At 41.9% G+C, this 13,756-nt stretch overlaps 1 protein-coding gene across 2 annotated transcripts in view; it reads right to left on the bottom strand.

Annotated features, from left to right (window-relative positions):
• CDH11 (cadherin 11) overlaps positions 1-13,756 on the bottom strand; it is a 99,693-nt gene that overhangs the window by 13,504 nt on the left and 72,433 nt on the right. For both annotated transcript variants that reach the window (XM_083753524.1, XM_083753525.1), the window contains exons 6-9: positions 11,814-11,981; positions 7,238-7,425; positions 5,410-5,663; positions 2,839-2,975 (exon numbers count right to left, since the gene is read on the bottom strand). In XM_083753524.1, the coding sequence (XP_083609650.1) occupies positions 2,839-2,975; positions 5,410-5,663; positions 7,238-7,425; positions 11,814-11,981 (747 nt within the window). The remainder of the gene's footprint in view (positions 1-2,838; positions 2,976-5,409; positions 5,664-7,237; positions 7,426-11,813; positions 11,982-13,756) is intronic.

The following is a 13,756-nucleotide window of genomic DNA, read 5'->3' as shown; positions in this document are numbered from 1 at the left end:
AAACATAATTTCTCAGGAGTCTCTCTCTCTCTCTCTCTCTCTCTCTCTCTCTCTCTCTCTCTGTGTGTGTGTGTGTGTGTGTGTATCTGGGCACTGGTGAGCAGATAAAAACAAATATAATAATAATTCTACCTGGGAATGAAGGAATGCATTAATTCAGGTTGTTAGTCAAGATGTGGAGGTCACACAACTCTCACAAGTTCAGAATGTCCCATTAGCAGGAACTGTTGGTGAGGAGGGATGGTGCTGTGCACTGGGCCTCCTACCACCAAAGTTGCTAGTTACTAGGACAGGAGCAAATTGGTGGGTGATCAGTGTTTTGTGGGCATATCAGCCTGCACAGTGCTGAGCTCCTCACTGACATGCCCCTCTCCTAGTAAGCAGCAGTGACTCCATTGGTCAGGTGCACAGTGCTGTTCCCTTCTCAATGACCACTCCTGCCCTTCAGGAGACATCAATAGGCAACAAGAGCTGAATGGGATTAATGATTCTCAGGAGAAACAAAAGTCTGCCCATTTTCCCCCTAGAGTTTCCATACATTAGGAAGCATTTCTTTTTTGATGTTTGTATACATAAAACAGCTTTTCTATTCATGTGAGACTGTATTGGAGCAGAATAAATACAGGTCAGGTAAAGGTAAATGAACTCCTGACCATTAGGTCCAGTCACGGACAACTCTGGGGTTGCGGCGCTCATCTCACTTTATTGGCCGAGTGAGCTGGCATACAGCTTCCGGGTCATGTGGCCAGCATGACTAAGCCGCTTCTGGCGAACCAGAGCAGTGCACGGAGATGTCGTTTACTTTACCATACCTATTTATCTACTTGCACTTTGACATGCTTTCAAACTGCTAGGTTGGCAGAAGCAGGGACCAAGCAATGGGAGCTCACTCCGTTGCGGGGATTTGAACCGCTGACCTTCTGATCAGCAAGCCCTAGGCTCTGTGGTTTAGACCACAGTGCCACCCACGTCCCAAAATACAGGTCAACTGGGTTCTAATTAGAGCTATATGCAAATGGCCTCTTAATCTTCTCAAATTTATGCCCCATTCCATGCCCAATAAGCACTCTGGCCCAAAGTTTTGTCCAATATCTTCTCTGTGTGATGGGCTCATGGAAAAAAGCTGCCCCATGAGCCCTTGCTGCAGAGTGGAGGGGAAGCCTGTATAAGGCTGCTTCCCCTGGAGCTCAGAGCCATTTTGCTTTGAGAGCTTCCCGCCTGCCCACCCTCAGGTTAGAGCCTTCACTGAGCAATTTTGGGTTGTTGGTTGACAGGGCCGGAAAGGAATTTTTCTCTCTCAATCTACTACAGTGGTACTTCTGGTTAATAACTTAATTCGTTCCAGAGGTCCTTTCTTAAGCTGAAACCGTTCTTATCCTGAGACGTGCTTTTACTAATGGGGTCTACCGCTGCGTGCACGCCTTCGGCACAATTTTCGCTCGCATCCCAGGACAAAGATGACAACCAAGAGCAGCTACTTCCAGGTTAGCGGAGCTCGTAACCTGAAGCGTGTGTAACCAGAAGCATTCGTAACCAGAGGTACCACTATATTGGCACTTGGTCAGGGTTTTCTTCACCTCAGTGAAATTATGACTTCCCTTTGTTTATATGAGGGTGGAAATGGCATTGGTCAGAATCAACATAGTACAGGGGTCCCCCCATAAGGTGCCTGAGGGGAGGATTGACTATGACAAACCCAAGCGGAGGTTCGGTATCTGCCTTGTTGGAATCTGCACCCTGGTCCCCCAGTGAGACCTTGCTTGCTTGACTTGCACCACGGCAAGGTTCAACACTGGCCAACTCCCATCATACAGGTTTGGAGCGATCCAAACCCAGTGGATCCATTCTATCAACATGAGCTTGTGGAATGATGAACTGATCCTGGAACCCAATGCCATGCCAACCCTTGCCTTGCCTGCTGCCGTCAATAAAGGTTTGGCCTGATTTGGTTGTACAGTCTGGCTCTCATGGGTCACATAATGCACCTGCCTGGGCAATCATGGATAAAGAAACTGGGTAACATTTCACTGAATTTTTCTAAGGGTAAGTTATCCAGCAGTTTCTTGTGGGTTAAGGCTCCATGTTAGTACATTTTCTTTCTCCCCCATTTAGAACGCTCCTCCAAAGTTCATTTCTTGCCATAGGCACCAACTCCGATGGGCTGGAGCAGTTTCAGCCCCCCAAATATACAAGGGTACCTCAGGTTACATACGCTTCAGATTACATACGCTTCCGGTTACAGACTCCGCTAACCCAGAAATAGTGCTTCAGGTTAAGAACTTTGCTTCAGGATGAGAGCAGAAATCGGGCTCCGGCGGCGCTGCAGCAGCAGGAGGCCCCATTAGCTAAAGTGGTGCTTCAGGTTAAGAACAGTTTCAGGTTAAGTACGGACCTCCAGAATGAATTAAGTACTTAACCTGAGATACCACTGTATATTTTTAGGGGGCTGCCCCCCTTAATATTCAGAGGACATTGCACAACGCCACACATGCAACATCAGGATGTCGTACAATGTCGCATCACATTCCAATCCTCTTGAAAAGCTAGCACCTCTGTTTCTTTTTGCTTTACTAGACTGGCTACAATTTTGCATTCTCTGCAATGCACAGACCTAAGATGACCAGCATGCACATACTACAAAATGGTGAGTAGTATCAAGAAAGAACTCTGCAGGAGTTGGGGGGAGGGGGAATCTCAGAACTTTTCTTAGAAAAGTCTTCCAATAAATTGGCTCAAAATTTACCTGAAATGTACCTCAAATTTTGCTCAAAATGGAGACTGTGGCATTTTAATATAATTTATACGAAAAGTATATATAACTGTCTGATGAATACTTACGGAGTTCATATGCAAACACTGAGATATTGTGCCAGGCCATATCTTCCCTATCCAGTTTCTTTGTGGTTGTAATTGAACCATCTTCTGCGCTGATACTGAAATATCTGTCGAGGTCAGTGTGACGATCAATAATATAACTAAAAGGGGATGCAAATGAAGTAATTAGAGAATTATTCAATTCATTTAGTGTCTCCTAGACAGTGTACCACATATTATTTTTTGGAAAAAATTGTTTGGAGGCACTCTGCTTAGCAAGATAAAAAAATAATTAACTACACTTAACTAAATCACCAGCATCAAAATGGATTTCCTTTCCTAATACCTACATGAGCACCATTGTTTCATATCAGTCTTTTAGCAGAAAAAAACACTTATAAGTGTAGAGCTATGCATTGTCAGAGATACAGGTGGCCTATTGGTGCATTCTGAATCATGTGATTACAATTGTGTGAAGCAGGAGGCATGTTACTTCAGGGATGCAACTGTTGGCTCCTCATCTACCACTGAAACACATTATGGCTCCTTTGCTACCATTTCCATAGGTTGAGGGAATGCCTGAATAATGGACCCTCCTCTATGTACATAAAGGTAAAGGTACCCCTGCCCGTACGGGCCAGTCTTGACAGACTCTAGGGTTGTGCGCTCATCTCACTCTAGAGGCCGGGAGCCAGCGCTGTCCGCAGACACTTCTGGGTCACGTGGCCAGCGTGACGATGCTGCTCCGGCAAACCAGCACCAGAGCAGCACACGGAAACGCTGTTTACCTTCCCACTATAAAGCGGTACCTATTTATCTACTTGCACTTAAGGGTGCTTTCGAACTGCTTGGTGGGCAGGAGCTGGGACCGAACGACGGGAGCTCACCCCACCGCGGGGATTCGAACTGCCGACCATGCAATCAGCAAGTCCTAGGTCCTGAGGTTTTACCCACAGCGTCTCTCGCGTCCCTCTATGTACATAGCCACCCCATATTATTTTGAATCTCTGCAATCAGGGTGCCACATTACAGTGGGAACCTACATGAATAAAGCAGATTCCTCTCTTCAAACCTTCACCCAGTATGTGGACAACATGATGATATGAACAGTGTCCCTGTTCCCCCATTTCATATGACGATGACCATGTGATTTAGAACACCCAAATAAGATTAGGATAGCAGAATTATTGGAGTGGAAGCATCAAATGCCTCTTCCATCCATTTGTTTGTTGTGTTCTATACAAACCCCATGTGGTGTTTAGCAACACTCAACCCCATGACATGACAAATGCTTTGAGTTCTCTTGTCACCTGCTCCATATCATTGTTTACTACTAGTAGAGTTGAGGAAATAAATGATGTGATGACATGACCTCATGGAGGTGTTATTTCATGTTTTAGCATTTGGGTGAGAGCTGGACAATGGGGTGTGCCATTTTCAGCAGAACCCCAACCCCAATAATGTGTGTTTCCATACTTAACTATATTGTGTGAAAAGTGAGTATTTTCCTCAAAGGTGGAGATACTGGGTGGTATCTAATGCTAGTTCTACTTAAAATAGATCCATTTAAATTAATTGACATGGCTAACTTGAGTTTATTAATTTCAGTGGGTCTACTCTGAATAGGACTTATTTGGATGCAACCCATTTTCCCCACATGTTTTCAAATTTCCCATGAAGTCATTTTGGAAACAACCAGTGTCAGCTTAATTTACATCAGTTTATGCTTCATGGTTTGCCAGTTTATTGAAACATTGCTAGTTCATTAACTGTACATTTATCTATACAGCCTCTTTATTAGCTAAGATAACTGTGTTAAGGTCTTGGGAAACTGTATGCACTCTGACTCCGTAGTCTTGGACATTGCAGTTGGCATCTGAACAAGTTGGATATAAAAAGCATAATAAAACTTTTATGGAATCTGGCATCTCTTTTGAAACTGTTATTATAGCATAAAACAGATGTGCCCTTTATAGTTAACATTGGTACAATGTATGTAGTGTGATGTTATCGAAGGCTGCAATTGCCTGGCTTGTGATGCCATTATGATCAGATTGCATTGAGCACCACATCCCCGAGTTATTTTTCAAAGCATCTCCTGGGTAGGGGGTTACTTTCAAGTTCCAAGAATAAATAAATAAAATAGGGGCACAGATTTTTCCTTTCTGGCCCAGATTCTTGTTGATCTGCATGGGGGGGAAGGGACCAGAGAAAGCAAAGAGGAGAATAGGATGGCTTAACTCAAACAAGGCAATGGAAATATATACAACATGGCTTTACAGGTTTTTAAATTGCCATTTGGGGGATTTCCATAAGGGCATCACTGACACCATCCTTCGTGTAGTGGTTAAGAGTCGTAGTCTCGTAATCTGGGGACCCGGGTTCGCGTCCCTGCTCCTCCACATGCAGCTGCTGGGTGACCTTGGGCCAGTCACACTTCTTTGAAGTCTCTCAGCCTCACTCACCTCACAGAGTGCTTGTTGTGGGGGAGGAAGGGAAAGGAGAATGTGAGCCGCTTTGAGACTCCTTCGGGTAGTGATAAAGCGGGATATCAAATCCAAACTCCCCTCCCCCCTTCCCATTTTGCAAGCATACCTTATAAGGCTGTTTTTTGCATCAGGGTCTTTGGCATGAACCCTCCCAACTGGAGCACCAGGGCCCAAATTCTCTTCTACTTCCAGAATATAAGATGGTGCTAAAAATATTGGTGGCTCATCAGCATCCTCCACATTAATTTTCACGGTTACAGTATCCTTGAATGGTCCATTGCTGATGAACTTTGGGTCAATGTGTATATTGGCTGCCTCTACCTTCAAGCTGTAGGTCCTTTTGGTTTCATAATCAAGATGCTGAAAAAGACAGAAGCACAGCATATTAGAATCAGTGCTATGACTATTTTTACAGAAGTCAAGTGTGCACACACAGAGTCACAAACAAAAAGACTCCTATGCATGCACAATTTTTCAGAATTTGCAAATCTGAGCTTAAAGGAATGAAGAAGCAAGGACCCATGATATTATAATATTGAATATGGATATTTGAAATAACCTATCAACATGAAAAGTTAATATAAAAGGTAGAAAGGTTGAGGCTGGTGGCTTAAGGCTGACCAAGAGATTAACACCCCAGCATCTCCAGCATTCTTTACTTTGCTCTCTCTAAGGACAACAATTTTCCTTAATATAATTCATTTTAATGCTTTTTCATGAATATATGCAGTTTTGTAGAAGTTTTGCTTGGAAAACTGCACTGCAAAATTTGGAGAAGTGCAAATCTACAAGGATGACTGTGTTTTGGTTTGCGAATTGTTTTGGAAAGCACAGGCTACATCAAATTTCTCCCTATTCCTAGTTCTGATAGCCACTTGTTTCTGCCCAGGGTCGCACAGTGGCCAACCTGTTGGCCACGAGAAGCCCATAAGCAGAGGTTGAGAGCAACAGCATGCTCCCCACCTGTGATTCTCAGCAACTGCTATTCAGAGGCATAATGCCTCTGACAGTGAAAATATAAGATGGTCACCCTTGCTTGTAGCCACTGATAGCCATATCCTCCATGAATTTGTCCATTCCTCTTTTAAAGCCATGCATGTTGGTGGCCTCTTAGGACATCCTGAGAAGCAGTCAGCCCAAGTAAAGTATACTGTGAAACCAGTTTGCAGTGTTGGTTAAAAGTTTGTCATTAATGACACTGAGCATAGTTACTTTCATTTGGGATTTAGCATTATTAGATGTTCAGATTGATTTCAGCAGTGACATCAGCTGTACAATAAAAGAATTCATTTTTGAATTGCAAGCAGAAACCAGATAAGTGGCTTAGGCTGGTTGAATCTCTTGATGGGAATATAATGCCGTTCAGCCTAGGCTTCCTTTCTTCCCATCTCCCCCTTTCTTTCTCTCAGCACTGAATGCATTTGGAAGGAATATTGACAGCAGAAATTAAGTTTTCATCAGAAAAGCAGGCACAAAAAGAAATCTCTTGTAATTTTCACATTATCCGAAAATTCACACCGTACTGCCAACTTGAAAATGAATGCTTGATTATAACCAAAGCAATCCTATCATTTATTTCCAAGTTAATACGCAATATGCTTTGAAGAACGAATGGTGTTGATTTCTCAAGTGGAAGATCAGTAAAAGAAGAATGTACTTTCTTCACTTTAAAAAGATGTTAAGAAGCTTCTATGCATCAATGCTTTCTTCTCATAATCTCTTTCCTTCCATTCTGGCTCCAGGCATTAGCAGATAACAGTAAAATGGGATGCTGGAAGTTAATCATAGCTTCATAAACAAATTATCCAAAACTGCATTTGCTGTGATTTTCTTACCATGAGCAATAATCTATGGCTATTATAGTTTCTGCAAGGCATGGGAAGAAAATGAAGTATATTATCCATTAACAGGAATGAAAGGATCGCATTGCTTACCTTCTTAAGCTTCACAACCCCTTCCTGAGTCTCATAATCGGTTGTAATTTCAAACATCTCTATACCGTCTCCATCAATAATGTTGTAAGTTACTAAGCCATTTTCTCCAATATCTGGATCTTTGGCCTTTACTCTTCCAGCTTCCTCCCCTGGGATGGCTGCTTCTGATATTGACATCTGATAAACACCTAGGCAAATAGCATTTATTAATAAATGAGCCATTATTAGTTTCTTTACGTGCATTCTTTTCACTTGTTAATCTACATGTGCAAAAGGCAGCACAGAAAGTGCTAAAACTCAAGACATCTCAAAGTGCAGAAGTAGTCAATGTGCTGCCCTCCAATGGACTACCATATGCCACAGCCAGCATGGCTTATGGTCAGGGGTGATCAGAATCCCACAGCATCTGGAAATAACTTCTGTATGTTGGACACTTCTGTATAGACCTACTGACAGTCTACCTGCCACTACTCATTTTCCTCTGCAATGCACAGCTACATGAAAGTGTTGAGTGTACTTAAGAATGCAGTTTCACATCACATGGTTTGATGGTGAACTAGAAGTGCCCTCCATAACACATTCAACAATCCTCCCAAATGCATAGGAGTTATTTGGCAGACGTTCAGGGCTTTCTTGGTAGACATGTCAAAACAGATCAAATCTAGTGCAATGCAACAACAATATTATAACCCACACCAACCCCAAACAGGGAGAGCATGATGACAACAACCTTAAAAACCTTTGGTGCTTCCCGAAAGGTGTTGTGATTTAGAGTACCCATTACTCACAAACCACACGTTCCATCTGACCTCCAACCTTCATTCTGGCCTTACGAGACCTCAAGGAGTAGGAATGTGTGCTTAGAAATGTCTGGCTTCTACACGATGGTTTACTCGTGAATCCCATTCCTGCACCTAAGGTGGGAGCGTATTTGCCGTCAGCCGGCTCTCTCTAAAATGAGGCCTGATGACCAATAGGGAAACGGGGGGAGATTGGCTTTATAAGCCTTCTCCTCCCACATTGTCTTGTTCCTTGTGAGTTTGCAGCACCCTCCCTCCTTCCCTCTCTCCTTATGGTGGTCATTTGTTGAAGGGACTGAATAGGGATGTTTGCGGGGGGAGGCCTTAGGATCCCTCTATTTTTTGTGGTGGGCACTGAGTACAGAAAGATAAGGAAGTGGAAGCGAAAATTGCAGGGAAAGTGAGACATTATTGGGTTAAGGGATCTACCAGTGTTTTACACCTGGCAGGGTTGGAGAGTTTCTTTTAGGCCTGGCATGTGTATTTTAGGCCTGGCATGTGTATGCTCAACAGCAGAGAATCAGTGGGCATGTTGGCTTCATACCCAAGGCTCACCAAGCAAGGATGGAATTATTTCCTCCCCAACCTTTATTGGGGAGCCCCAGCATGTGGCTCAAGTACGTGCCCAGATGCATGGATAGATGCTTCCCTACCAGAGCTGGCTAAAACCTCTTTGAATCAGTCAGTTGGGTTAATGCTGGTTTGTAGTTCCTCCAACTTGTTGAGGAATACATATATATATATATATATATATATATATATATATATATATATAAAACCTTTATTCCAATGCTAGCTCATGAGTCTGTGAGTGTAGGGACAATGACAATTTTAAATCACTCACAATAATGACTTCATTGTCTGTGACCTGCTCACCAGTTGTTATGTGCAGTGGATTAGTAGACCAACAGGAAGCTGTTATTTTATTCTCCCCTCAAAAAATAACTTCAGCTTGACCCTCGTCGTAAGGCTTAGCACAGATTGTCAGCTGCCCCAGAGAGGAATTTAAAATGGAACCCATTTGCAGTGTTACTACCAGCGCTAATTTGCATTTGAAAAAAACACAGTGCATTTGAGCTATGCTTTACTTGCCTTCTTTGCTATTTTTTGCCACCATATTTTCAGACTTAAAAATGCAATACTAAGGTCTGGAGCTAATTTTTCTTAAAATTGGGATATAAAATCCTCAATGTGCTTGCCATTTTATTGAGTTGCAAAGGCAAGAATGATGAGCCAAAGAGCCTACCGCCTAAATCCCTGCCTATTAATAAATACTCTCACTGCATTATTTACAGTAGGCAGACAACTACACCACATTATTTTCACCATGTGCTGAAACCTTTTCTGTTCCAGAAAACCTAGCTAAGTATGCAAGTTTGGCATGTAATCTGATTTTAGTAGGCATCTATGCTTTCAAATTACTGATTTTGTTTTATATTTCAATTTTTAATGTTCTTGAAAAGAACCCCCCTCCCTGAGTTTTGCTTAGCCCTTATGAATATATTCAATTCCAATGAGGTATGCTTTCCAATTTGAGATGAATATTAAGAAGCTAGCCCTTATTAAGGTTTGTTTAGTTTGTTAAGTTATTTGTTTAGTTAGTTAAGTAAATTGTTATCCTACCCCTCAGTACAAGTTCTGTCAGCACAGCTGACACAACCAACAATATACCCTTGTCCTTGCTATCCTCATAACAACCCTGTGAGGTGAATTAGAATGAGAGAGACATTGTGATTTTCCCAAGCTTCATGGCTGAGGGGGGATTTGAACCAACATCCCACTGGTTCTAATCTGGTACACTAACCACTACAGCACACTGCATTTCGAGAATTTATTTCCAACATTCCTGACAAGAGCCTGTAAACTACACCTCATTCACCTGTAAACCAATTATAGAAAAATTACCTTCCAATTATGCATGTCTTAATCTCAGTCATGAGCACTATAAGACCATGCAGAATATATTGTGACACGAAGGCTGTAATTTATGCTGCAGGTGTTACTGCAGAAATCCAAAGAAAATTACATTAAAAACAAATCACAGAACAACCTTCAACTCCCAGGGTGGTTTCAGAACATTTATTCACACCTTCTTTTTGTGTGCATTTCAAAGAAGGACAGGGCCCAAAAATTATGCTTGCACACTTCATTTTTGACATGCCATACTTTGAGCATAGATATTCACAATCAAAACCAACAACCTAACCCTCAAAAAACTTAAGAAATCAGGGCCTCCAAAAGTCAGATAATTCACAGAAAAACAGCTGATGTAATTGTTGTGCATCACTGGGACAGAAATGAAATCTAAACAGAGATTGCTTTTAAGAACAGTGTCCTTGTCAGTTTCACAGTGTGCACAAACTCATAAATATACAATCTGGAAGAAGTGAGATTCCATTTCTTTCATCCTTCTCTTGTTACAATGGATATTTTCCCCCTCTCAAGTATATTTTTATTGCTTTCATCCAGTGCAGTCTCAACTGTCTCATTTAACAGGTTTTTCCAGTGCTTTCCACAAAAGTCTTTGCCACATCCCATTGATCTCAGTGGGAGTATGTTTTTAAAACATCATTGTCCGGTATGTTTTGAAAGTGAGACACAAAGCACAAAACCTCCCCCTGGGTTTTAATCTTGCCTTTGAGGGAGAAAAAAACAACAATTCACTGTGAGTCACTAGGAAGTTGTTTAATCCTTTTATGAATAAGCTTGCCTCCCCCCTTTTTAAAAAGGGTGTTTTGATAATGACTCCTAAACTCAATTTGATATAGATGTGTCTACATATTTAAGGGTGAGGCAGAGGAGCTCAAGTGATACTGATAAATTCTGCCTAAGCTACCAGGCCAGATTCAAAGTATTAGCACAAACATACAAGCCCAAAATAGCTTGGTACCCAAGTGCTTAAAAGAGTGCTTTCCCCACTATCATGTATATTGGGCCCTGAGATCAGTCATGGAGGCCCAGTGGGTCTTCTCGGTGATTGTTCCCTTGTGGAATGCCCTTCTTAGTGAGGTGTGTCACTAAGGGACCCAGGGACATGGTGGTTTAAAGTCATGTCCCTGGCAAATTGGAAATAATTAGTTTGAAAGCAGAGGATTTTTTTAAAATGAGTTTTAAACTGTTTTTAGAATGCCATTTTTTAATTGGTTTTGGATTGGTCTGCAATGATCCCAGAAACTCTTACCTAAATGTAGTCCCCATTAAGATCAATGAGATTTTACTTTTGAGTAGACTTTCTAGGACTGCACTTAGGCAGGATGGCCAAAATACCCAGCTGACATTTGATAGTAGATTGCTCAAAGATTTTCTGAATACCTAACCCACTGCATTATTCTTAAGAAGGCTTGCAACACCAACTTCAGAGTCTGTGCACTATTGAATACTGCTTGCTAACAGGCAACAGCAAGTGAAATAGATCCTTAAATGGCTATTATCCATGGCGGCTATAAGGAACCTTCTAGTTCATAGGTAGTATGCCACCAAATACTAGTGACTTGTGTGTGTGTTTGTGTAGCAACAGTGGGGAAAAGGTATTGCTTGTGGGTTATCTCACTGACCATGAGAAACAGGGTGATGCTGGACTGCACAGGCCAGGCATAGGCAAACTCCAGCCTTCCAGATGTTTGTGACTACAATTCCCAGCATCCCTAGCTAACAGGACCAGTGGCCAGGGATGATGGGAATTGTAGTCCCAAACATCTGGAGTGCCGGAGTTTGCCTATGCCTGGCATAGGCCTTTGGTATGATTCAACAGGGCTCTTCTGATGCTCTTTACTTACTCTGCGGGAACTTTGGCGGGTTGTCATTGACATCAGTAAGTGTAATTGTCACTTTGGTTGTCCCTGAGAGCCCTCCCATGTGTCCTCCCATGTCCTTTGCTTGTATGACAACATGATATTCTTCCTTTGCTTCTCTGTCCATGTTGGGGAGGGCAGTTCTAATAATACCTGCAGGTAAAAGACAGAAGGAGGGTTCAGAAAACATTCTTTAGACATCACTCTACACTAAGAAGCATACATATTCAGATGCATCAGCACTGGTCCAGATTCCTCATAGCTAGCAACTGCCAGCAAGGGGAGAATGAGCCCGACATGGGCTGGGTAATATTCAGCTGTTCAGATCCTATCTGAACAGGAGATTTTGGTGAGAGCTTGTGACTGGTATGAATCCGCTAGATGAAATAGCGGAAGAACGTTGCCTATGGAGAGTGAGGAAAATTCTCAGGGATGATTCATACCCTGGCCGTCACTTTCTTGATCTCCTGCCCTCAGGCAGAAGATATACAAGCAAGATTAGTCGCACCAACAGGGTAAAGAGCAGCTTCTATCCGTGGACTGTTAGGCTGCTGAATGATAACAACAGGGCAACTGACTTTTGGTTTTGGTGGGTGTACGTCAGTAAACGAGGGGAATTAAGACTAAGAGAGCTGAGTGGGGGGTGCTCATGCAATCTCACTGTTTACAAGTTGTACAAGTGGCAATAAAGTATTTCAATTTCTGTGCCAACGATTTCTCATTTCCCAGCTATTCTGACCAGTTAATGAGAAAATAGATTGTATTCGAAGATTACAAGAGAAATTATGCTGGGTGGGTTACTATCAAGGTGGCCAAGAGGTGTATGTGACTGCACTTTCTTTCATCCTACAAATCATCTCTCTAGAGGCCTGTACTCTCCCATGATCTAGACTTCCCTTTAAAATAAAACCAGTGACCGCACTGAACTCATGTACTCAGTAGCAAGCCTGCCTGGCTTACGATGCTTCAAATAAAGCTCAGGGGAAGACATTATCAGGTAATTTATCCCATGGGGATTTTTTGATATCAGGAAGAATAGGCATCTGGGAAAGCTGCAGCATGCTGGAGAAATGTTTAACAACCTGAATATGATAAATCCAATCCAGCGCCCACAAAAATTATTTTTTTAAAAATTGACTGCCCTGAGAAAGATGGCGAAAAAATGGAAGTTTCTTTTGTGAAGAAAGAAAACTTTTGAGAAACTGGAAGACATATATAAATAGCTCTAAACATGATACTAGGGAAGAACAATGATGAAGCCAGGATATGCTACCGGAATAATCCTGGCTAAATATATACCCACTTTCTGTTCCTGTTCTAAATTTGAGTACAGACTTTATTAAAGTACAGTTCTCCATTCAAGAAACATTAAGTACATCTTTAAAATTAAGGAAGTTTGTTAAAAATACATATTTCAAAGTGACTTTTCATGTAGATTTTTATTTAATTTATATATTCAGTATTTTAAGAAAGCAACTCCAAAGATAAATATGGAAATGGGATAGACAGAGGTGAAGACATGCAGAAGTGTTACAGACTAGGAAAAATACAGGTCTGCACATCCCAAGCATTTGGCAGGCTAAAATACATTGTTAATAGACGGCTTTTGCTTGGTGAATTGCGTGTTGCACAACCATTGTCTGGAGCCAGTTGGTGATATGAAATGTCAGACTGTATCTACAAGTGAAAAGTAATGGTGCTGTCAAAGTTTGTAACTAGGTGGTTCAGAATATGAATGTGCCTCTCTCACAATGCTTGAATGTGTTACAAATCAAATGACATTTCCCCTCAGAGATTCTTCTACAGCTCTATAGCAAAATCAGACTGCAGATATTCAAAAATGTTTTTAGTTTAGATTTTTAGTCTAAGTCCAGGACATTAATTACTGCTCAGTCAGAACTAAGCAAATGCTCCCAATGGCAGATTTT

This window comes from Podarcis gaigeae (genome assembly GCF_964106915.1).
Source record: "Podarcis gaigeae genome assembly, chromosome: 8".
Lineage (NCBI taxonomy): Eukaryota > Metazoa > Chordata > Lepidosauria > Squamata > Lacertidae > Podarcis > Podarcis gaigeae.
Note: the sequence above shows the minus strand (reverse complement) of the source record. Positions and strands in the feature narration are given on the sequence as shown.